Below are 25,778 nucleotides of genomic sequence, written 5' to 3'. Positions count from 1 at the left end.
CTAATAGTTTATCAATTTTGTTTATCTTCTCAAAGAACCAGCTTTTAGTTTTATTGATCTTTGCTATTGTTTCCTTCATTTCTCTTTCATTTATTTCTGGTCTGATCTTTATGTTTTCTTTCCTTCTGCTAACTTTGGGTTTTTTTGTTCTTCTTTCTCTAATTGCTTTAGGTATAAGGTTAGGTTGTTTACTGGAGATGTTTCTTGTTTCTTGAGGTAGGATTGTATTGCTATAAACTTCCCTCTTAGAACTGCTTTTGCTGCATCCCATAGGTTTTGGGTTGTCGTGTTTTCATTGTCATTTGTTTCTAAGTATTTTTTGATTTCCTCTTTGATTTCTTCAGTGATCGCTTGGTTACTTAGTAGCATATTGTTTAGCCTCCATGTGTTTGTATTTTTTACAGGTTTTTTCCTGTAATTGATATCTAGTCTCATAGCGTTGCGGTCGGAAAAGATATTTGATACAATTTCAATTTTCTTAAATTTTCCAAGGCTTGATTTGTGACCCAAGATATGATCTATCCTGGAGCATGTTCCATGAGCACTTGAGAAGAAAGTGTATTCTGTTGTTTTTGGATGGAATGTCCTCTAAATATCAATTAAGTCCATCCTGTTTAATGTGTCATTTAAAGCTTGTGTTTCCTTATTTATTTTCATTTTGGATGATCTCTCCATTGGTGAAAGTGGGGTGTTAAAGTCTCCTACTATTATTGTGTTACTGTTGATTTCCCCTTTTATGGCTATTAGCATTTGCCTTATGTATTGAGGTGCTCCTATGTTGGGTGCATAAATATTTACAACTGTTATATCTTCTTGTTGGATGATCCCTTGATCATTATGTGGTGTCCTTCTTTGTCTCTTGTAATAGTCTTTATTTAAAAGTCTATTTTGTCTGATATGAGAATTGCTACTCCAGCTTTCTTTTGATTTCCATTTGCATGGAATATCTTTTTCCATCTGGTCACTTTCAGTCTGTATGTGTCCCTAGGTCTGAAGTGGGCCTCTTGTAGACAGCATACATACGGGTCTTGTTTTTGTATCCATTCAGCCAGTCTATGTCTTTTGGTTGGAGCATTTAATCCATTTACTTTTAAGGTAATTATTGATATGTATGTTCCTATTACCATTTTCTTAATTGTTTTGGGTTTGTTATTGTAGGTCTTTTCCTTCTCTTGTGTTTCCTGCCTAGAGAAGTTCCCTTTAGCATTTGTTATAAAGCTGGTTTGGTGTTGCTGAATTCTCTTTACTTTTGCTTGTCTTTAAAGGTTTTAATTTCTCCATCGAATCTGATTGAGATCCTTGCTAGGTAGAGTAATCTTGGTTGTAGGTTTTTCCCTTTCATCACTTTAAATATGTCCTGCCACTCCCTTCTGGCTTGCAGAGTTTCTGCTGAAAGATCAGCTGTTAACCTTATGAGGATTCCCTTGTATGTTACTTGTTGCTTTTCCCTTGCTGCTTTTAATATTTTTTTCTTTGTATTTAATTTTTGATAGTTGATTAATATGTGTCTCGGCATGTTTCCCTTTGGGTTTATCCTGTATGGTACTCTCTGTGCTTCCTGGACTTGATTGACTATTTCCTTTCCCATATTAGGGAAGTTTTTGACTATAATCTCTTCAAATATTTTCTCAGACCCTTTCTTTTTCTCTTCTTCTTCTGGGACCCCTATAATTTCAAATGTTGGTGCGTTTAATGTCGTCCCAGAGGTCTCTGAGACTGTCCTCTATTCCTTTCATTCTTTTTTCTTTATTCTGCTCCCTGGCAGTTATTTCCACCATTTTATCTTCCAGCTCACTTATCCGTTCTTCTGCCTCAGTTATTCTGTTACTGGTTCCTTCTAGAGTATTTTTAATTTCAGTAATTGTGTTGTTCATCATTGTTTGTTTGCTCTTTAGTTCCTCTAGATCCTTGTTAAATGTTTCTTGTATTCTCTCCATTCTGTGTCTGAGATTTTGGATCATCTTTACTATCATTACTCTGAACTCTTTTTCAGGTAGGTTGTCTATTTCGTCTTCATTTATTTGGTCTTGTAGGTTTTTACTTTGCTCCTTCATCTGTAACATATTTTTTTGTCATTTCATTTTTTTTTTTTTTTGATGGGTGGTGCTGTATTCCTGTCTCACTGGTTGTTTGGCCTGAGACGTCCAGCCCTGGAGTTTGCAGGCAGTTGAATAGAGCTCGGTCTTGGTGCTGAGAGGAGGACCTGTGGGAGGCCTCACTACAATTGATAGTCCCTGGGGTCTGAGGTTCTCCGTTAGTTCAGTGGTTTGGACTCAGAGCTCCCACCACAGGAGCTCAGGGCCGACCTCCAGCCTGATACTGCAAGTTTTGTAGTGCAGTTAAAAAAAAAAAAGGAAGAAAGAAAGAAAAAAGAAAAAAAGGAGCAGTACAATATCAAAGACTAAAAAACAAATAAAATTAGAAAGATAAAAAATATAGTAGGAAAAATAAAACTATAATTGAAACAACTGCAACAAGGTAAAATAAAACCACAACAGAGAAAAGAAACAAAAAGGTGGGGGGGAGGGACAAGCCAAAAGGAGAGAACAATAACAGAATATAAAGAATAAAATAAAATTAGAAAAATAAAAGCTTTATTAGGAAAAATAAAAATATAAAAGTATCAACAACAGTGAATCAACAAGGTAAAACAGAACCCCAGTCTAAAAGAGGGGAAAAAAAAAAAACGCCTTGCCTATGGGGGCAGCGTTTAGGCAGGGGCGGGACCTAGGTGTGGGGCGGAGCCTAGGCAGGGCGATGGTCAAGTGTGGGGCGGGGCCTCTACTTAGGACCTATACAAGGGGAGAGGCTGCACATGGAAAGGAGGGCCTCTGGAGAGTGGGGTTCCGAGTTTGGAGGTAGAGCCCTGCGGGAGGGTGTGTGGGTGGGGTTTAGGCCCAGCGCGTTGGAGGGGGTCTCAGAGGGGGTCTCCGAGTGTAGGGGTGGGGCCCTGGGTGGGGGTGTGGGGCGGGGCTTGGGCTCTGCACGGCAGGAGGGAGGCTCCCAGGGCAGAGGATTAGGACCTGGAGCCCAGCAGGCTCCCGGGTGCCTAAGAGGACAGGGAAAGCGCTGGCCCTGTTCCCTTCCATTCCTTCGCGCCCCTCCCGCACCGTCTCCCCCAGGGTCTCCCGGGTCGCTGGACCCCTAACCGTGGGTGGGTCCTGCTGGGTGTAGGAACTCCTCCCCTCCCCCAGTCGCCCCTCAGGGGTGCTGGTCCCAGAGGTCTGCCCTTTGCTTTTGCTCCCCCTTCCCTCCCTCCCACTCCCTCAGGACCCACGTGGCTGGAGGGCACCTCCGTGGGCAGAGGATCAGGCCTGGGATCTCAGCAGGTTCCTGGGGGCCCAAGTGGGCAGGGGGAACCTGGCCACACTCCCTTTTGATCCTCTGCCCTCCCAGTGGTCCCCCAATTTCCCCCGTGGGGTGAGGGATCTCTTCCCCTCCCCCAGCTGCCCCTCAGGGGCACCAGTCCCATCCCGCCTCCACTTCTCCTCCCCCTTCACTCCCCCCATGCCCCACGTCCTACCCGGCCCCTGGGGGTTCTTCCCGTCCCCTTAGGCGTCTGTGGTTCCCCAGCGGTGCCTGGTAGGTGCCCTAGTTATGAGGAGACGTGAATTCCGGTGTCCTCCTAGTATGGCATCTTGACTCCGCCCCTGTTTTTTTTTTTTTTTTTTAATGGTGACTGTTTCTCTACTTGGACCCAAGGGAATAATATGTGTTCAGGTCCCAGGAGCAGCTGAGTTTGCTCAGGTGAAAGTTCTAGAACCTGTTGTCCAAGCCAAGAAAAATGTTAGATGTGTCCCCACCAGAGGGGAGGGCTCCTCAGAAGACTTGAGGCCACTATTGCAGGAACTGCATTGCACATACAACGCAGACCAAGGAACAGGTAGGCGTGTAAAGGCATTGTTTCTTTAGGGAGAGTCCTGTTGTCTGCAAGAATGTAACCAAAAGAAAAATGTAAATAACACTGACTTGCTCTGTGAAAATCCAATACTGGGTTAAATAAAATAGCTGCCCTTCCCTCAGTGCTAACATCCCCACCTCTACCCCAATACACTGACGTCAACCCCTCGCTCAGCGCCGGCTCCCAGGTGAATTCAATCTTCCTTCACTTCCAAAATCCTGAATCTTAATTAACCCCTTTTCCTTCCCACTCCAGGGCGTTTCATTTAGCACCCATCCCCCAAAACTCCACCTCCCCCCAATTCCCACCCCACCTTGATTCATCTCTTGCACCAGAGCCTAAATAAACTAACCTCAAATGTAACCAGAAATATGAGTCATGCATCTACTGATAGATCAGTAACTCCAGCTGATTCCATGTTTTTGGTTGGGATGAATTTGAAACTGCAGTTCCCCTTGATGCAGTGGTTTATAACCTTTATTTTTTTTTAAGCAGCAGAAATCCTTTTTTAATAATAGAAACCCCAATAATGTTAAAAAAAAAATTTCAAAATGGACCTTCTACATGAAGCAGGAGGTTGGGGAGAGCAACTCACTTCCACCCCAACCAAGGCACCCTTGTTACTTCCAAAATATCTTTGTGGCATACAGAATTTGTTTGAAAAGCACAGCTTTAAAACATTCCCACACATTATTTTTGTGTAAAACAAAACTGCTCAAGTAATAAATGAATACAATCTATTTATATTAAAAATTTCCAAAAAATTCAGAAGATATAAGGTGTGAAAGCCTTTATCTCCCCCAACCCCAAATCCATTCCCCTCCCTAGAGGAAATACTTTTAAAGTCTGAGGTATGTCTTTCCTGCTTCCTCCTCATTTCTAACGCTGTACACACACACACACACACACACACACACACACACACACACAGATATACACTTTTTTTTTTTAACATAAATGGGAGCATGCTCTGCATATTGTTCTGTATATGATTTTCCCCCTTTTACAGAGTCTTATGGACATCTTTCCATCATGGTTGTAGGGGAGCAGAATTTGCCACCCCAAAATGTCTCTTTGGCATGTGGATTACTTTGAGCTAAAAACAATAAAGGCCCAAAAGACTCAGGAAGAAACTTTGACCTTCCCGCTAACTGCCTAACAGGATTTAGACAGAGGGCCTCTTCCCGGCATAGAGCTATCACCAGAGATGCCTGCAAAGAGCACGGGCTGGGTGTGCTGAGTGAGTCCACCCTGCGTCCCATTGAATCTGCCTGGCCCAGCAAACATTTGTTTACCAACATGGTACAGACAAAGCTTCCACATCCTTTTAACATTTTTTCCATATTCTTTTCGTATTTGAGTATTCTGTGGTCTGGACAGACCATAATTTAGATAACCATTTCTCTACTGATGGACACTAGGGTTGTTCCCCAGTTTTCGCCGTTTCAAATAGTACTGCATGGAACATCCTTGCACGTATATTTTGTGCCGGGTTGAAAATATTTCTGTTGGCTAGGTTCTGAGAAATAGAATTTATGGGTCAGTGCAACATCTAATTTTTTTCACAGTTGACACCTAGATTCTAAGAGAAAGGCCCCTGAACCAGTGGACCTCTAAAAGCATTGTATCTCCCTTGAGTGAGCTACCAGTGGCAACATCTTGCCTCTGACATTTGGGCACCACTCTCCCAAACTGAGGAAAGAACGTAATACAGAAATTGGATTGAGAAGACAAAAAGGACCATCTTTATTTCCTTTGATTGGTTTTAGAAATATGCCCATAAGGTGACCCAAAATTGTTATCCAAAAAAAAAAAAAAAAAGACAGTGGTCACATTGAGTCAAGTGGAGGTTCTCCTGTGACTTGTCAGGACAGCATGCTATCAGGGATCCGAGGATGTCCAGCTCTGTAAGAGCAGAACCTGAACCAATCAGAACCTCAGCCAGACCTGACGGAAAAATACAGTCCAGGAATGACTCCCCCAGGAAGTCAGAGTATTTGTGGGGGTTTGTTTTTTTTAGTGAACCCTTTGCTCCTGATGGTGATTTTAGTTTGGGGTCAGTGGTATGCTGGTAAACGTTTAATAGCCAGTTCTCCAGAGAGGGAAAAACCGTGATTTGCAGCCATGCCAATTTCCATGGTATAAATACTCCCACCGTGGCCGATTTCAGGCTTACCACCATGATGTTACTAACTTGGAGTTGGGAAGAGATGCACAAATGTAGTTCTTGTGATGCAGTATGAGCTGACTCTAGCACACCATTGTTTGGGATTGATTAAAAAAAAAACTAGGAATGATGGGGGCAGGGCGAGTGTTATGTTCCTTAGAAAGTGCCAGAAAGATTTTTTTTTTTTTTTAGTTAGTAAGAAAAGAGAAGGGTGTTTTCTCTTTAATGCTTAATCCCTATTTATGATGGTTCACATTTATGCCATAATGTGAATGTCCCCAAATCTTCAAACACATTTTTTAAAACCCAGAGGAAGTAGAGTGATTAAGGTCAAGGACTTTGACATCAGAAGGACATGGATGAGTCCAGGCCCTGCCACTTAATGGCTATGTAACCTTGGGCAAAGTCACTTAACATCTCTGGGTCTTGGTTTCTTCATCTGTCAAATGGGTTCCTGTTTCAGAAGAGTTCTTGTAAGGATTAAGCAAGATAGGGTACATAGAACATTTAGCCTAATGTCTGAGAAGACAGTGAGTGCTCACTAAATGATAGCTATTCAAGATCAAAATCCCGATTTTAAAGAGCAGTTAGGGCTATGACTGTCAATACCATTGAGACTTAGGGCTAGGGAAGAAATAAACCTCTGAGCAGAATTTTACTAACAGCTGAGATCCATGTTCACTGAGCGAATGGACAAAGATACAACGAGATGGGGGCGGGAGGGGGGAAGGCTACATGAGTTCAACCAAAATCTGGTTGCAAAGATGGGCAATCCAGGCAATGACCCCAAGAGGAAAATACCAAATCTTCAGTTCCCCTGATTGTGCGTCTCTGAGTTTCCACCATCAAGCAGCAAGCATCTTCTGTTATTAAAGTGTTCGAAACATAAACCTTGAGTCCTGATACCCACCATGCATCTTCCAAAAGGAAACATCCATTCTCCAGGACCTGTAGATCCCAGAGGTTTCGTTTCTGTTAGACATTATGATGGCTGTAGGTCCAATCCTGCCCCCTTATGGATTTTATAGTAAGAAAGTGGGGTGATTCAACACCTCAAAGTGGGCTTTCTGCAGGCAGCAAAACTTTACTAACTGGCATCTAGCGTGCTACAAACAGATGATCTTTGTTCACTGCAGGAAGATCCCATATTTGGATGGATTGGTGAATGGTTTGGTAAATGGACAGATGAGAGATTTTAGCATTGCATTCTTAGTTGTACCTGAGTCTGCTTTATTTAGGGAAAAAAAAGGCCTTCTCAATTTCATCATGTGGCAATTGAAACACATGATCATTTCCCAGCATCCTCATTAATTCTGCTAGCAGGAGAGTTTATTTCAGTTGACAAGATGATCAGGTCCACACAGAGCAGAAACTGAGCCTTCAATAATGAATGTACTAATTACCCTTCTCTGAGCGATGTAAGCTTCTGTTTAGGCAAAGTAAGGCTTGTTTCATATATCAAGGCCCACAGATTTTTATTCAAACCTTTGGGACCAGCTGCGTTTCAGAATTCTGATTTTTTTTTTCTTTTTTGACATTTTAGAAAAGAAACATGGGACATATACCGTGTAGAACATCATACTCCCAGAGGGAACTGGGGCAACACCGTATCATCAAACATATTTCTGCAGAAAAAAACCTGAATGAATATTTATACTAAGTGGATACTCAAGGTAAATAAAGGTCATCAATAGCCTCCCATCAGTTCAGGTCATGTTTTGCTGCCAAATAGGTTATTAATTTTTTTTTTTGTTGTCAAGACCCTTTGGATTTTGGAGTTGGTTCAGGGGTTGTGAACTTGTACTGGTTTTATTCTTATTAGAGACTCGCTTTCCAAGGACTGACTAGAAACGAATGGATCTTTACAGAGAAACAGACAAGACCCGGTGTAAGCAAGCACTTCAATCCTTAGTGCCACCTCTTCCCCATCCCACTCAACCCCACCCAATGGGGAAGAACAGGGCAGACCCCAGGCCTAAGAGGGAAGTGAAGAGTTACTGATTTACCTTCCAGGCAGAGGGGAGGAGCTATTCCAACAGCCTTGAGCCTCCATAGTCAGGTAATCATGTGCTCTCCACTGGGGCAGTCAGGTTTGTCTTACTGCCTCGGGCTGTCCCAGAGAGACACCATTGGACCCACCCTTTTTTTTTGTCTTGAAGGATCTCAGTTCCCCGACCAGGGATTGAACCTGGGCTATGGCAGTGACCACTAGGCCACCAGGGAACTCCTGGACCCACTCTTAATTGGAGAGTCCAGGTGGAAAATCCTGATTTTCATTAAGAGAGTCCAGACACTCAAAGGCTGGGCTTCTCAGGCACAAAGAACCCACACCTGCTTTAGAAAAATATAGATGCCTTTCTATATATAAAACATTTCAAATATGACACAGTCACCTAAATCCAACTACTGTGTTATAAGGAAAATAGCTGGCATTTGAGTGCTTTCTTTGTCAAGCACTGCTCTGGATATATGACCTTATTTGAGGCTCATTCTGACTAACAAATGAGGAAACTGAGGCAAAGAGAATTTAAGTAACTTGCTCCAAGTTACGCAGCTAGTAAAAGTCAGGACTTGAACCCAGGTAGCCCAGATGCAAAGCATGTGCACTTAACCACTAAATGATTGTTTCCTCTGTTTCTAGCCAAGGCCCCCAAATCTTCAATTAATTTAGGGAACAATCTGGTGTCAAGAAAAAATAAATAAATAACTCATTAAAAAGTAATATTTGCCAGGATACAAAAGGGACCCCAACTTACCAAGATCATATGATATATAAATATATAATTTCCTTTAAAAAAAAGTGCGTTCTACATTTATTGTTTTGCAACTAAATTTTTGTTATTTAACTTAATATATGGGAACATCTCTCCGTGTCAAAACCTCTTTTAACGACTGTGGAGTTTATCAACATACTTAACCAATTCCCCCAAAATCTTTAAGTCTTTGCCAGATTGTCACTCTTGTGAAAAAAATGCGGCATCATTCTGAACAACACATTAGTAGCAATGCTTCCCCCGACCCCGACCCCAGAAAGTCTCATTTTCCTTCAGCCCACTTTTTTCAGGCACTACTGGGGATTCACCCATGAAAATAAAACAGACAACATTCCTGCTTTCTGGAGCTTCTATTCCAAGGGATGTGGAGGGGAACAACAGATAATAAACATGTAATAATCAAGATTCCTTGAGATAGCATTAAGCATCATGAAGAAATTGACAGGGTGATGTGATAATGACAGGGTTGGGGGGGTGACTTTTAAGTTGGGTCGTCAGGGAAAGACTCACAGAGAAGGTGACGTTTGAGTGAAGTCTCTGATTTTACCTGCACTGACCTAATTGCATCATTCCTCCACTCCTGTTCTCAAGTGGACATCTCGACAGGAGTGGGAAAACGTGGCAGGATGATCAGAGCACCCATCACTCAGGAGTTGGGACGGGCACCCTGGCCTGGGAGATCCTGGCAGCTTTGATCTCTGTTCCCTCCCTGCTGCAAAATCAGCAGTTACCTCCGTTCTCCCATCTTGTGGTGGCCACGTGAACACATCCTAAACCAGCCAGCAGACTTTCCACCCTGAGAAGCAAATGCGGATTCAGAAAGAGTGAAGTATTTGAGAAAATTACTCTGATTGCCGCTGTGGATAGATGTCTTCAAGTGGCTGCTAGGAACAAAATGTGCCTGGCGGTACAGTTAAAAGAGATGCAGTGGTGCTCAACGACTTCTTCCCTTGATTTCTGGCAAATAGGATCCCCCAGAAAGCTTCAGCAGAGGGGAAATGTGGTCTCAAAATCACAGCCACTTCTCCCCCACGGATGTGCCCTAGTGCCTCCTTCCCCACCATCAACCCCTCCTCCAAGCCACATTAAGGTTTCTATTGAAAAAAGCGGTGGTGTTCATAGTTCAGCTGTATCCAGTTCTGTGTACAAGGCACCCTGGAAAGCTCCTAACGAGCCCCATTTCATTGCATCTTCACTCTAATTATCCTCTGACTTAGCTAATGTTCCCCCATTTGACAGATGAGGACACTGAGGCTCCGAGAGCGTAAATGTTACACACAATCTCACATCTAGGAAGCAGAAGGGCAGGCGGAGGACTCAAACAGCTGGTCCACCCGATTCTTAAACCCACTGTTAACCACCCAGGTACACCCCTTTTCCTGGTTCTGACGCTCAGAGAGACTGGCCTGAGGTCACACAGACAGTAAATCAGAGGCATCGATTAGGTAAGCTAAATTAAGCTGCCGTGATGAACAACCCCCAAATCTCACCAGCTTAGCGCAACACAAGTTGCATTTCTCGCTCACCCTTTACGTGTCTACCGCACGGGACTCCGCTCACCGTCGTCACCCCAGGACCCAGGCTGATAGGAGCGCCACCTCATCACAAGCTTCCCCATCACCGCAGCAGGCAAGGGCATCTGACTTGAGCACTGGCCCTTAAAGCATCGCCCTACAGGCCACGTGTCACTTTCGCTCAAGTATTTTTGAACAAAGCAAGTCACAGAGCCCCACCCGACTTTAAGAAGCCGAGAAGACCTGGGACTCTGGTGGGTGCAGGGCACTGACTGTCCCTCCAGGTCGTGGGCAGGAACATGAGCTCGCTTGTGTAGCAGTGTGTAGTCAGCCCACGGTGGATGACAACGCTTGGGTTATTTCCTTTTCTCCCCTTATTGATCCTCCTTTTTGGTTTATTTGCTACTGAAAGTGAAACATCAGAGAGACGGATTCTGTCCAACCAGGCCCTTTCTGTATCAGCGGCTTTGCAAGAACGATGCTCAGGGCTTTTTAAGATCCCTGGGAAGCTTGCTGCATTTTTAGCTCATTTAACCTGCTGCCTGAAGTCACAATAGATTTTGGGTCGTCTTGGAAGTCTGTGTGAACGAGAAACCTCCATCTTCCCGACTGGGTCTGAATATTTAAGATTTTGAAAGCTTGGCCATACCAGATTTAATTTTAAAAGGGGAAGAGGGATTGCTTTTGAACATCAAGAAGAAGGCTGGAGACACAGCAGGAGCTGCGTTAGCAAAGGGGAAAAGCGAGAAAAGCCCTGTGGTCTGGAAAGAAACGCTCCAAAGCGGAAACACTAAAGCTTCCAGTTGGTGAGCCTTAAATCAGACTTCAAAAGTGCCGCTAGTTTAAATGTTGTTTATAGGACTGAAGTATTGATGCTCCTTCCTCCAGCTGGATTTTAAATATTCCCTAATTTGATTACTCTGGGGAGAGGCAGGCAGAACCAACGTTACATGAGCTTCACTGTTAATTATTCAGAGGGCTTTTTATTGTGTAATCAAACATAAAGTCTTACAAAAAGCTTGGAGGCACATTCTCACCCCACCCTCCCCAGCCTGACTTTCACCTTGTCATCTGTGTGCATTTCTCAGTTTGCGGCTGTGAGCTGGTAGATGCCCAGCAAGGGCTCTGCCAATAAAGAGCACACACATCCCCCTCCCCGTCTGGGCTGGTAAAAACCTTTGATTCTGCGGCTCAGACCCCCATGCCATAAGAATCGAGCTTTATCTTGATCGCCTTTGCCTCCTGTCTGAGCGTCTCCCCCCACCACCAGCACTTGGCAGCCCCTGCTAAGTCTAGACTCCTGTTGGTGCCTCCCCACATCAAACTGGTCTGGCCATCTCATTCCCTCAAGTCCCTCCTCTACCCTGGGTGACAGCCAGCCAAATGATCTAAAGGCTCCCAGCCATCTAAAATCCTTTCTGCAGAGAAAAAGGAGATAAAGAAAGAAATGGATGGATGGATGGGTGGATGGATGGAGAGGTCAATAGATCAATCAGTCAGTACATAGATAGGTAGAGGTCGCTGAGAGAGCTTGCTTATCAACAGGGATCCACCACCCCATAGCCACAGGTCCAAAATCCAAAAGGCTCTGAAAACTCAGTTTTTCCATAACTCAATTTGACAGCAAAATCTGATACGAACCAAACTGATTTGGTGGCAAAACTTGAAGCTATTTATGGTCTTTATCCCACCTAGGGTAAATATTCATATATATCACTGCAGAAATATTAATGTGTTTGATTATAAGATGCTGCCGAGACGCCACTGGAAGGATTATGTTAACGTACGATACACATGCAGCATATTTCCATTCCAAAATGCCAAGGTTCTGAATTTGGCAACACATCCGGTCCCACAGGTTTCAGATCAAGGGTTATAGGTATGTCACCATCCAAACTTGCTGGGGCTTCAGTCTCATACCCAGAAAGTTCCAACCCATGAGGGAAGATCCAGGTTTCACGCGACCTGAAATTTATTTAATTGGGGAGAGGGGCACTTTAAGAAAAAGAATACAAAGTTAAAATACAAAATTAGGTACAGGGCCCTGGCGGGACCCATGCAAGTGAGGGTCATTACATTCATTGTGAATATGCACCTGGATGAGTGACTTAAGACCCCGAGTTTGTTTTTTTCATCTGTAAAATGGGATGATAAATGACTGCATCACAAGGTTTTGTTGAGATAATTCAGCGAGAATGCACAGAAGCGTCTTGCATGTAGAATTGTATAGAATTTTCACTCGATAAACTCCAAACCAGTGATTTTCGTTGTGCAACGCACCCTATAAGCTCCCCCCGCCCAAGCAAAGTTAGTAATTCTCTCTGTGCGTTACTCAGAAGTGGCCCAGATGGTGGGACCCTTAGGCACCAGAGCAGGCAGAGATTTGGAAATGAACACGCTTTTCAATTCACCCCCAAGAGGAACCGCAGACCTGCCCTGGAGTCTACGAGAGGACCCAACCAAGTCCAAAATGCAAACAGATGCGGAATGTGTACAAATACACTCCACCTCCCTCAGTCCCTACCCAGTAAGCGGTGGTCTCTCCTAACCTCGATTCCCACTCGCGAGACCCGGCTGTGGAGAACTGTCCCTTCCACTGCTTCCCGAGTATAGGAGGGGGGAAAAAAATCACAGCAGGGAACAGCCACCATCCATCATCCATTTATTGCATTTCTTAAAAGTACTTGTAATAAACTGAGGCTCTAGAAACGGAAAACTCATTAAGCTGTTTCTCACTCAGGGACCCAGGTGGAAGCAAGAGCACAGTAAAAAAAATCAATAAGGACAAGTCCATGGGACAGAGGTGGGAGCACTTCATCACAGCCCCGAAGGTAACCGTCAGCACGTGACTCTGCTGCCTGGCTACCAGCCGCAACTTGGGTGGGAGGCATTTTGGCCAGTCTTCTCTCTGATGGGATTTTTTTTTTTCTAGTTGGTTCTCTTGAGTGAAGGGAAGTCAGAACCTCATGCTGTTGGATGGTTTTTATAAATTTTAATTAAAATGCTTATCTGGGGATTGTAGAAGAAATGTCATTTGGCTGGACACCACCCCACGCAGGAGGGAAGGGGTGGCCGAGGAGCTGCCTAATAAGATGTCACTGGAAGGAAATGGATTCACTCATTCTATATTTAATCAATAACAATCATTTCTCTCTCTCACTCTCTCTTTTTTTTTTAAACTCAGTCAGAAAATAAGAAGTGAGTGATTGAACAGACAGGGTTTTCTACAAACTAGAACGTGTGTTTGTTATTAAGAGAAAACCAAGTGGTCTATTCTTTTCACTCAAAACTATTCCTAACCCCCAAAACCCCCAAACTCATCCACTTAACAAACAAGCACCACAATAATAATAACGGCAAGAGTAGAGAGTTAAAGGCAGTTGAGAGAACACACAATGAGATTTTTGCTGAACCTGTGCTCCAACCCACAAAATGGATATAATGCTGGGTTCTGCTCACTTCTTAACATTAGTAAAGAACCCCAGGAAACAGTATGCAATCTCACTTTGAAAATGTGAAAATGCTGAGCATTATTGTGGTTATATAATTTTTAGAAGCCAATCTTTAACAGAATTACAGTGGGCCAGGTTCTGTGCTAAGGACGCTCTTTAGGTGTATTAGCCAGTCCTGTCCTCCTAATGACCCCATGGGGGCACTATTCTTATTTCCAGGTAGGAGAGCAGAACGTTAGGGCTCAAAGTTAAGTGATTTGCATGAGGCCACACAGCTGGGCAGTGGCAGAGCCAAGAGTTAATCCTGGATCTGTTTACTAAACCCTGTTTATTAAAACACTGAGCTCTTCAAAAGCATGTTCTCCCTGGTATGATTATCATTGCCCCTCATGAAGTTTCACCGTTTTCTTGCTGTTTCATCAGGGCACTTCTAAATCTGAGAAGGAGAGCCTTTGTTTTTATGACAGAAAGTTGCTATGGAGATATCGTGTGTATCTGTCTCCAGAGATGCACAGAAAAAGCAGCAGGAGCCACAAACCTTTAAAAAAATGTCCTTCAGGAATATTCACAACAACAGTTGGAGGAGGGAAGAGTGAATCACTGCACTTGAACTCTCACTGAATTGAATTCCCCCCGGGCGAGTTTGTAGATCAAACTCTGGGCTGTAGTGTGGTCCATTCCGAGGATGAGGGAGCACTGAATTAGGAATCAGGAGACCTAGTTTAGCCACTGTGACTCTGTTCACTGCATCGCATTGGAGAAGTCCTTTCCTCTCTCCTGACCTCAGTTTCTTCACCTGTAAATTAAGGACTTTGAAAGAGAGGCTCCAGTCAACTTCCACAGCACCTGATAGTCTTCTGTATGTGTGGAGCTTGTCAATGCCAAGGCAGTGATCATTAAGAGCCGGACAAATGGCATAAATGAAAAAAATCAGGCTGGGTAAATCAGTAGGGAGTGGTGAGGTCTGTGGCAAACAGGAATTCTCCTGCACAGCTAAAGGGAAGAACCTCTGCTTAGTTCTACTCATCTCGCCATGTGAAAATGGGACCCAGGGCTTATCATTTTCAAGAGAGACCAGTAACCTCAGTTCTTATATAAAGATATCCCCAATCTGTAGAACTCTGGGCAGCTGAACATGTCTCCCCATGGGCCACCAGTTTGAAACCCCTGCTTCTAAGAAAGTATAAGGAATCATTCAGGGAAATCTTTTCCTTTGTTGCCAAAAAAGCAGTCCCTCCTGAGGTGCAACACGGCAGCCAGTTAATACCACTCCTGAGTGAAATACAAAACATAGAGAAGAAGCATTTGGGGATTTAAGTCAATTCAGGGAGAGTCAGTTCAGTAAACGGCAAGCAGGATGCTGAAACTGCCTGTCACATCTTCCCCCCACATTTTATTTTTCTGCCACTCTCAATTAATGAGAAGTGTCAGCCCTTCACTCTGGATTTCCTGTCTGTGACTGTTAATTGAACTTTAATTAATGGTAATTTTAGGAGCACAAGATGAAATCCTAATGCAAGGAAGATGCACACAGAACTCTGGGTATGGAAAGCTCTTCTAAGATCATCCCAGCCCGTCCTCTCTGTTGTATAGACGAGGGGACGGAAGCAGGGGAGAGTGACTTGTTCAGGGCCCCCTTGAGGTCCCCTGGCTCTGAGTCTGGTGCTCATTGCAAGACTCCAGGCTGCCCTGGTGACACAATCTGTCCAGCCTTCAAAAATGACATTGATGTAAAGAGTGTGGTTTCCAGAGTGAAGAATTCATGTCGTGCCAGGTGAGGCAGGAAGAGTTGCCTTCTACAGGTATTATCCCTGAGCGCTGACGTTCTCTCTCCCTGTGGGGGCAGGGGGCAGAGGGGCTGTCAGTCTGGCAAGCTCTTGTCCAGTTGCGATGCCAGGACAAAGGGGACATTGCATCAAGCCCCTAATTTATCAAAGGGAAGAACATGCCAACTTTTGGCATTTGCTTTTTCGTTATCACAGTCATTTTGTAACTCCCATGCTCCCTTGGAGATCCGGTTAAACCCAGTTTGAACTCCAGTTCCCCAGGCTATCACATTCCGAAGCGTTCCATCACTTGTGTAGAGTTTCACTGAATACGTTGGGGGAGGTGGCGTTCCCAGGAAGGTACCACATCTTAAGCCCCACAACCTTCTTCCGTCTCTCTTCCCCCACCCTCCCCTTGCCCTGTGCAAGCAAGAAATCCCTCCACTCTTCCGGAGCAGGGAGGTTCCACCTACACTCAGGGCCCCATGAGGTGGCCCATCAAAACATTACTTCTGATCACACACAGTGGACTCCCTGAGGTGAGTCCTGCTGAAAACAATTCTCTCCATCCTGTTAGATATTTATTAAATGTTGTGTGGTCTTCAGTGCTGCCTCTTCTCCTTATCTTCTTCCCTCAGGTATCACACACTATGAGTTTCATCCAGAGAAGACCTTGGACTGCCCTCCAAGGGCTTTCACTTCAAATGTTCTCAAATGAAATTGTTTCTGTTTTAATGGAGTGCAAACTGTAGCCCAGACCCTCACTGAGCTCTTATCCTGGAGCAGCTGAGCAAGTTAGGGCAAGTTAGGAAGCCTAAGACATGAATCATGAATTAAATGAAGACGTAAGCCCACACAGTACATTCTGAAGTGACACCAATCATGCACACACGCACGCACGCACACCCACACCCACACAGACACACACACATTCCTGTAACCTGTCCACTCTGACTCTTTCCTTCCAAAAATCCCCATTCTTCTCGCAGGACTTTCCCTACCTACCCCCTTTTACCCCCTAGGACTTGTCATCTAGGTCTTCCCACCCACCTCCATCGTGGCTCCTCCCCCCTCCCCCCAAGAGTGCCCCCTCATCAGACAAATCTGCATCCCTCACCTCCACCTCCTGAATGTCAAGCCTAGAATTTTCTCCATCTTGTATTCTTCAGAAAACCCCAGTGAACATAAATCTTTATTCTTTGAGTCCCAGGTGTCATTTGGTGAACAAGAGGTTGATACATAGAATTGGGGGTCGAAACCAAGATGCAGCTAAAGAAATTAGACCCATCCTCCCCCAGTTTAAAAATCAACTCTGATGACTATTACAAAAGAAAAGTGAAAAACCGTTGTCGTCCATGGCAACATCATTGGAATATATGTTTGGCTTCCTGTGGTGACTACTTGGGCAACCATTGCACTCACTGAGTAGAATAAGTCCTATCAAACTCGCTTTCAATAAACACATGTATAAATTATCTTGATTTGTGACAGAAGGTCTTTCCAGACCCAAAATATGTCTCATGGTGTTTGGAAAGAGCCAAAAGGAATTCACGTTCAGAGCCAGGTTTTCGCTTTTCTTCTTTCCTTCCTCCCTCTTTTCCTCCGTTCTTCCCTTCCTTCCTTCCTTTCTAAAATCCCTCTTTATTTTCTCTTTCCTTCAGACCAAGAAATTCAAGGTTCCTGTAGCACGCGTCACCAGCCGCAAACCAAGCCGGCGAGGCTCCACCCTCAGTCTGTCTCGGACAAGTGGAGGGTCATCCCCCCAGAGCAGCATGGTCTCCGTGAACCCGGGCTCAGATGAGCCCCAGAGTGTGATCACCCAGGCAACAGGCAGCAAGGATGTTGAGGACAATGAATCGTCTTCGGCGAAGCCTGAAGAAGAACCTCTGCATGTCAGTAAGTCCTACCGTAGATCTGACCAATCTGCCCTGACTCTGCCTTGAAGCCAGATATCAAGAGCCCCTCGTGTTCCGCCTTCACCCCACTCAGGTAAAGGAGACACACGGGTCCCCTAGCTCTGTTCAATTTCCATGGACCCCTTTGCTTTCCCTCAGTGGAGATCAGAAATATACTCTAACTTGGGTTACTCTGAACCATTTCTACTTGGGAGACAGCCCATGGTCATCAATTGCTCTTTTTAAAAATTTTAATAGTATATTTTCCTTAGCCCAATTTATAAAATATTGTCATTTCGACATGTAATCATATAAAAAAGTATTGATAAGATATTTTACATTTTTTCATACTATGTTTTTGAAATTCGGTGCCTACTTTTTTTAACAGCTTTATTGAGGTATAATTTGCATACCATAAAATTCACTTGTTTTAAGTGTACGAGTCAATGATTTTTTTGTAAATTTATAGAGTTGTATAACCAACAGCACCATCTAATTTTAGAACATTTCAATCAACCCCAAAGAAAACCTCATGTCCATTGGCAGTCCCTCTCCTTTCCCACCACAAATCTACTTTCTGTCTCTGGAAATTTGACTTTTCTGGATATTTTATATAGGGAAGTTGTATCACTCTGTGACCCCCACTCTGAAACAAGCCTTTTCAATGGTTCACAATTTTGAGGACACAGATTCTTTAGAAAATCTGTTGAAAACTATGGGCCTCTCTTTAGGAAAAAAATGCAAGCATACACACATACATGTTTTTGCACAGTCTTTTAGGGGGAACCTGTGGACCTCCACCAGATAGAATTGTGACTGGATTCCGTAAGTCGTGTAAAAAATTCATTTTCAGGACTTTCTGGCTTGAGCTTGTATAGTAAAAGGAGACAGGAAAAGAAAGGATTTATGCAGAAAGATGGAGAAGGCAGAAGGAAGAAAGAGAAAGGGGCATGAAAGAGGCAGGCTCACTGCAGAACTATTGACTCTGGTGCATGAAACACCTTCTCTGCCATATCCCCACATGCTTTGTCCCCTCAGTGCCACCTAAGCTGAGGCCTGCCTGCTCAGCCAGTGTTCTTTCACACAATCTAGAATGCCCATAGCAACCAAAGCTGGACCAGGTTTAGTACAGATACAAGGAGGTTGAAAAAAAGGTCAAGGTAAACCAGAAAGCCTGATTAGGGCCCCGATTATCAAAGCCAGAAATGGGCAAAAGTGCAAAAGTTCAGTAAGTGGTCAGGACTCATAGTAATGATGGCCAATGAGAAAATTTTCCACCATCCCCCTTGTTAACAGGAGACCAAGAAAAGTTCTAAGCCCTGAAAAGCTGTTTGCTGAACAGAAGTAGTATCGCAGATGGAGAGGAACTGAGATAAACCATCATCAGATGTATGACTCTTCTGGATTTCTTGAACCTTCTTTCATTCAAAATGTATTTATTGAGCAGCTACTGTGTTCTTGGAACTGAGAACGACAGTACCTGCCCTCCCCAAGCTTATATTTTACAAGGAAAAAGCAGACATAAACAAGAAAGCCATAAATAGCAGGCCAATTGCAGATAATACATGATCGGAAGATAATAAAACAAGACTCAGGCTAGAGAGAGACTATTGGTGGGAATGGAGCTAGGTTAGACAGGGTGGTCAAGGAAAGCCTCTCTCAGCTCTGACATTTGAGTTTCTGAAGACACGAAGCTGGGGAGGGATGCAGGGGTGAGAGCATGCGTGGCCTTGGTAAAGCAAGGTAAGGACTTCAGAATTATTCCAAGTGCAAGAGGAAGGCTCTGGAAGGTTGCAAGTGTAGGGGTAACAAGACCTGGTTTTCTTTTCAAAGGTCTGTGTGTGGTTATTAATGTTGTGTCCGCTCTGTGTCTCTTAACTCTGAAAACCTTGCTCTCAAGTAAGACAAGCAGAGAAGAGTCCCCAGCTTCAAGAAGTGCCTCAGTCCCAGAGTTCACATATGGTTCTCCCAGTGGCAACCTGAGAGCTGAAGGAAGGAGGGACCAGAGGGGGAAGAGACTTGGCAATGAGGGGAGGGGAGAATAGTGCCCTCTCTCCAGGCACCCGAGACACCACAGACCCTTCCCTAACGGCCACGCTACTCCTACTCCCAGTCTAACCAGTTGCCTGCTCCAGTCAGTGCCATCTCCCAAAGCTCTTTTGAACCCTACCCTCTTCATTCCTATTGCTTTTGTCTTAGTTTAGAGATAGAAAACTGGGGCATATGGGCTGGTTCCTGCAGACTGTGTTTTGTTTACCACACAAGGCTTTGTTTAAAAATAAAAAAAGTAGGAGTGACTTTTTAAGATTGAGAGATTGGACATCAAAATTCTGATTTTAAAAAAGTTATTCTTTTGTGGCAACAGTGGGCCTGCAACCCTGCATGACAACAGTCAACTGGAGCTGCCCTTCTTAGGTGGGGCATGTGCTCTCTAGTTTTCTACAGTCCCCACCACTCCCTGTTACTCCCAGTCATTACATTGCTCCCAGTTGGCCAAGTGCATGCCCATTTATCATCTCCTTTGCCCTCTTGTTTGTCTTAGAATGATGATGATGATGATACAATAACTAACCCTAAGACGACTTTTATGTGTCAGGCACTGTATATGTGTGTGTGTGTGTGCACGCATGTGTGCATGTGTCCTCACAACAAGTTTTTATACCTGTTTTGCAGATGAGGAAATTGGGGCACAGAGAGGTTAAGTTATGTGCCCAAAGTCACACATCCAATAAGTGACGAAGCCAGGGTTTGAAACCAGGCAGTCTGGCTTTCATGTCACACTTAATTTCTATGCTTTACCCAAGTCTCTAGAAAAAGTGGGAAATGAAAGACCAAGAGAGCAGCCTGATTTTTCTTACACTGGCTCTTGTCACTCGCCTGTGGTATCTGCTCCCTGTAAGTACATAGGTTTGGGAGCCCTGGTCCAGCTTTCATCACCTCTCATCTAGATGACAGTAGCAGCCTCCTAATTAACCTTCCTGCTTCTTGTCTTACCCTCCCTTGCCTACAGATTCTTCTCCATGTTGAACCAGAAGGAACTTTCTAAATTAAAAACTTAACGTAGTGCTTCCCAGCTTAATATCTTTCAGTGACCCCCCCATTGCCTCTAAGACACTGCGTCTGATCTTGTCCCAGGCTGCCTATAGTGGGCTCAGCTCTTGCCATGTCACACCTTATACCAGCTGCTCCGGCCTCACCAAAAAACTCTCTCCTCCTAAACAATGCACCTTCTTTCATGCCCTCCTCTGTCTGTGGTGCCCTTTCACCTCCAACCCTTCAGTCTAATGGACTCCTATTCAACCTTTAAGACCCAGCTCAAATATTCCCTCCCCTGTAAAGTTTTCCCTGACTCTCCTTCTCTCAATTCTCTTAGTATTTTGTATTTGCTTGTATTAAGTACTTAATTTTAATTTACAACTACATCTCACTGTATCAGGTAGGAACTTCTTTTGATAGGTACAGAGACCTGAAAAATAGTAGCTTAAAAAAGATAAAAATTAATTTTTCTTACAGATTAGAGATAGGGTGGTTCCAGAAGATCATCAGGGATCCTACTTCCTTCTGTCTTTCTTCTCCACCACGGATCACTTCATGGTCCAAAATGGCTGCTGGAATGCCAGTCATCAGAGTCACATCCTACAAGGGAAGCAGAAGGAAGTAGGTGAAGTAGAGAAGTGCTCACTCCCAGCTGAGTTTAAGCAGTCTTCTCAGAAGCTTCATACAGTATTTCTCCTAAAATCTCATGGCCCAGAATTTACTCACAGGGGCACACCTAGCTACAAAGGATGTTGGGAAGTTGGGCTAATAAATGCTTCCCTCACACACACAGACACAAAAGTACATATGCATACATATATTTCTGTTACTAAAGAAAGGAGAAAGGAGTGTGAGCTCCCTTCAGGCGTGGAACAATGTCTTACTCACCTTCTACCTGGCACACGGCAGGTGCACAGAAATGGCTGGGAGATGTATTCCCACCAGAGACCCAACATCCAGGAGAGAAAGTCCTTCTCCCTCAGCCTCCTCACCCTTTTCCTCTATTTATACCTTAACCTCCATTGCATTTGTCAGAGCCTTAACAAAAGTAGATTAATTTCCCAGACTTTCATTGCCTTCTAAAACCTCCTCAAATTGATTCTGAATTCATGAATCCTATTCTAAGAGACACACCATCTGACCAAGGTTTAATCTCCAGGGCTGGCTGCATAATGAAGTCTTTGTGGACACAAATCACTGGGGACAGCAGGCCGTGGCCTCTCTGTGGAACGGTCCCTTCCCAAATCAATGGCCAAGGGATTCCAGAGGAGCCAAAGCCCAGACCATTCCTTCCGCCAGTCTTGAATCTTCCAGTCTTGGAACTGTTGGAGGAGAAACTCACTTAAATAGTAACTCAGAAAGAGGGGTCCTATGCCTTCTACTGTCCTATGCCCCCCCTCCCGCCACTGAAACAACCCCATACAACAAAAGGACTTCCTCCCTTTCCCCCCAACAGAGAGGAAGAAATGGGTATAGTTGCTCTCGAGGGGGATTCTTAGGCAGGCCGGGGATCGGCAGTGGAGGAAGGGAGTTAGAATTTTTTCTTTAGGGGTGTGACTTGGCATCTGAAACAGGGGATGCCGTTATCTCAGAGCACTGGGTAATGGCATCCCCGTAGCCCCGGGCACTGGGAACCAAGCAGGTTCCTCTGAGTGCGGACGTCCATCACAAGACCGTCTTCCTCAGGGAAACTCTATTTTGTGGCACCTGCACCTTTTCCAAACAAGCCTCTCCTTCCTTGGAGAGTAGACGTGGGCCTTGGTGGGTAGATACGAGCCTTGGTGGGTAGACATGGGCTTCACAGTCCCAAGGCTTTGTTCTAGTTCATACTTATCCAACCTCAGCTATGTGATGGGCGGAGCTTGATGTTGGTGGGCACCGTTCCTGCCCAGAGGCATTATTGGCAAGCAGAAAAAAAACCTTTGGTGCATTAAATGGCATATGGAGCCTTATAGGGGATTCTCTAGGAGAGCTGCCCAACGTGCCAGGTCACTGGGCTCATTTGCTGGTGTCCACCCACTAAGCTGGTTTGCTTCCGGGTGGGGGCAGGAGTGGGGGAGTGATCAGCTGGTGCTGCTGGGTCCCCAAGAGAAGGGAAGAAAGTGGAGGAAGCATCCAGAGCTCCCTCATTAATAGGCTTCTGGACACACACCAAGGATTCTGGGATGCGTGGCAGTAGGGAAGGTGGGCATGACAAGACAAAAATGAAGATCAGATTCAGGTCAAATGGAATCATGCCCACCAGTTACTAGGAAGATAAACCGTCAGTACTTGAGAATGAGGAAGGTGGAGTGGAAAATGGCTAAATGTTGATGTTGATCACAGCCTAGATGGCTCCCAGGTCACTGAGGGGAGCACCCTTTCCCTAGCACCCAGTGACTGCATTCACAAACAAGGTTGGACACAAATGGCCCTGGGAAGCACTGGCTTCACCCTTCCAGGTATGGCTTTTGAGACTTGACCTTGAGCTGACTACAGGCGCCTACTAAAGAGTGAAAAGTGTCCATGTTGGCATTGTCTTCCTTCATTGATATTCCACATCTAGCTCATAGTCTCCCAAACACTTCCTACTTTTTTTCTCCTTAGTCGTTTACTTATTTATTTAGCAAATATTGACAGAGACGCCTGTATGACAAGCACGGTGCCAACTGATTGCCATCTGTATTTGTACAAAACACTTAGGACTTCCCCTCTCCCACTTTTCTTCAAGCACCTAGCTTACTCCAAATATATATTATTTTCCAACTTTTAAGAGTGTCCATGTATTAGATTCCCAGGGCTGCCTTAACAAAGTACATTTCCTGGCTTAAAACAATAGGAATTTATTGTCTCACAGTGCTAGAGGTTAGACTCTAAATCAAGGTGTCAGCAGGGCTATGCTTCTTCTGAAATCCGTATGGGAGAACCCTTCCTTGCCTTTTCTAGCTTCTGGTAGTTGTTGGTAAGCCTTGGCATTTTGGCTTGTAGACCCATCAGCAGTCCAGCCTCTGCCTCTGTCATCACATGGCCATCTTCTCCCTTTGTGTCTCTCTCCCCTTATTACAAGGACACCAGTCATATTGGATTGAGGGCCCATCCTACTCCAGTATGACCTCATCTTAGTTACACCTGTAGCCACCCTATTTCTAAATAAGAATATGAATAATTCACATTCTGAGGTACTGAGGATTAGGACTTGAACATTATCTTTTGGGAGGACACAAGTCAACCCACAATAAAGTCAGGCACAAAGAAATATCTCTACATTGTGTAAAAAGCGACAATGTGAAGTATGAATATACAAGTCAACTAATGCAGTGAGGAGTGGGGGGAGCCATGGGGAGCTGGAGAATGCACTGGAAGGTCTAAAGGGCCTCATCAGCATGGGATGAGCCCCACCTCAGAGTCTTTTCCGGGGAAACTGGAGGCCCAGATTTGTAATGTGAAAACTTCCAGTTTTGAAAAGTTTGAGCATCTACATCAAATCAAATCAAACACATTTATGAGCTAGAATCAGCCTGTGGATCACCAGTTTGGAACTTCAGGTCTTTGGGATCAGAGAGGGTTTTCCCCGGACAAGCTGATTTCTTCTTGGAATTGGAAACAGTTATCTCAGGCTACAGAAGAGTGTTTAAGGGCGGGGTGGAGGGGGGCTGCGGCCAGGAGGAATGAGATGAAACAGGAAACAGAAAGCGCAGCCAAGACCCTCAAGGCCTCACAGGCCATTGGGAGGAATTTAGCTGTCGTCCCAAAGGAGATGGCCAGTCACTGGTTGGAAGCAGAGGAGTCACGTTTGCAACCTGCAGACTTCTAGACCCCGGTCAAATCCTTCTCCGGCTCCCCAATATGCCAAAGCAGAGGGGATATCGGCCTGGGGGCTGGGCCGTGACCTGCGCAGTCCTGCAGACAGTGACCTCTTGTGTTCCCATCAGATCTGCAGAAGCTCCTGGAGATGGTTTGGGAAGATGCTCAGAGAACGGTCACAATGGCAAATGGGATGCAGAAACAAGCGGCCAGGTATGTTCTTTTGACACCTGGGCAAATAAAGGATGTCAGCCTCATAGTGATAACATTAAGGACAGCAGTTTCCAATGGTGGAGCATTTCCTCTGTGACAAGCGCTGAACCGTGTACTTTGCTCATGTGTATCACCTCCCTGAGTTCTTCCAGCAACCCTACAAGGTAGGTACTATTGTCTTTATTTTACAAATAAGGAAATGAGGTTCAGAGAGGCTAACGAATGGTAAGGCCACAACTCGAATCCAAATCTTTCGTATTCCAAAAACTGTTCTCTTATCCACTCCGCTGTACTGCTTCCCAGGAACCCAAAGGTTATTCATTCATTCTTCTAGTGAGTATTTATGAATATGGATGGACCGTACTAATTACTGCAGGAAGTGTTATGAAAGAAAAGCTCAGACCTGTGAGAGGACATAATAGGGGCATCTGATCTAGTCTGGGATGGGGATGGGGATGAGGGAAGTTCCCTCCAAAGAAGAAACTTTAAGCTGAGATTTTGGATGAAGCATGAGAAAGAGCTCACCAGCCACAGTCGTTGGGGGGTAGCCGGGAGAGCCAGCAAGGGGAGTGAATACTGCAGACAGCACATGTGCAAACATGGTCAAAAGGGAGTGTAGCACCTTCAAGGAACTGAAGTGCTTCCCAAATGGGATGGGCAGAGATATAAGTCTGTCTGGGGACCTTGGAAGCCACCTCTAGGATTCTGATTTCTATCCTAGGAACAAAAAGAATCCTTTGCAGTTTCAAGCCGGCAACCAATGTAATTGGCTCAGAGAGTCAGACTTGAACCTGAGGTGTCCTCCTTCCGGCGGAAAGCCCTATCCACTGGACTTCTGACCTCTAAAAGCCTCAGAGAGCTTTTAGAGGCTAGAGCCGAAGTTCCCTTTCCAAGTGTGGATCCCTCAGAGTAAGCAGATGACTTCCTGAGAATAAATGAGGCACTGGAGAGGTTCATCATCGCCTTCAGCCTCCTGGGATGCCGGCTATGACTTACTGGTTGTTGTTATTACCACAATTAGGGTTCACCAAGCACGTTCACGTGCATCACACCCGCCTCTGCTTGTTAATGATGAATTGGCTGCTGCTGCCCCATCTCACACCGGGGCTCTGGAGGGTGGCGTTGAAGGCTCTCAGAGATGATGTTGGCCCTTAAGGCCCCGGTCGCTGCGCCTGATTTATCAGCGTTAAAGACAGATGACAGCGATGAAGCATCAGCTCCAAGAGGCTCCTTCCTTTGCAAGAACTCACGCCATGAATACTGGCTTTGGAGTCAGA

General features: G+C 44.8%; 1 protein-coding gene across 1 annotated transcript in view; it reads left to right on the top strand.

Annotated features, from left to right (window-relative positions):
• Positions 1-25,778, top strand: part of CCDC60 (coiled-coil domain containing 60) — a 173,996-nt gene that overhangs the window by 128,225 nt on the left and 19,993 nt on the right. The window contains exons 6-8 of the mRNA XM_059895217.1: positions 13,097-13,187; positions 17,236-17,470; positions 24,417-24,501. Of these exons, the coding sequence (XP_059751200.1) occupies positions 13,097-13,187; positions 17,236-17,470; positions 24,417-24,501 (411 nt within the window). The remainder of the gene's footprint in view (positions 1-13,096; positions 13,188-17,235; positions 17,471-24,416; positions 24,502-25,778) is intronic.

The sequence above is a fragment of the Balaenoptera ricei genome, chromosome 14, assembly GCF_028023285.1.
Source record: "Balaenoptera ricei isolate mBalRic1 chromosome 14, mBalRic1.hap2, whole genome shotgun sequence".
Taxonomy (NCBI): domain Eukaryota; kingdom Metazoa; phylum Chordata; class Mammalia; order Artiodactyla; family Balaenopteridae; genus Balaenoptera; species Balaenoptera ricei.
This window is presented reverse-complemented; position numbering and strand designations above follow the sequence as displayed.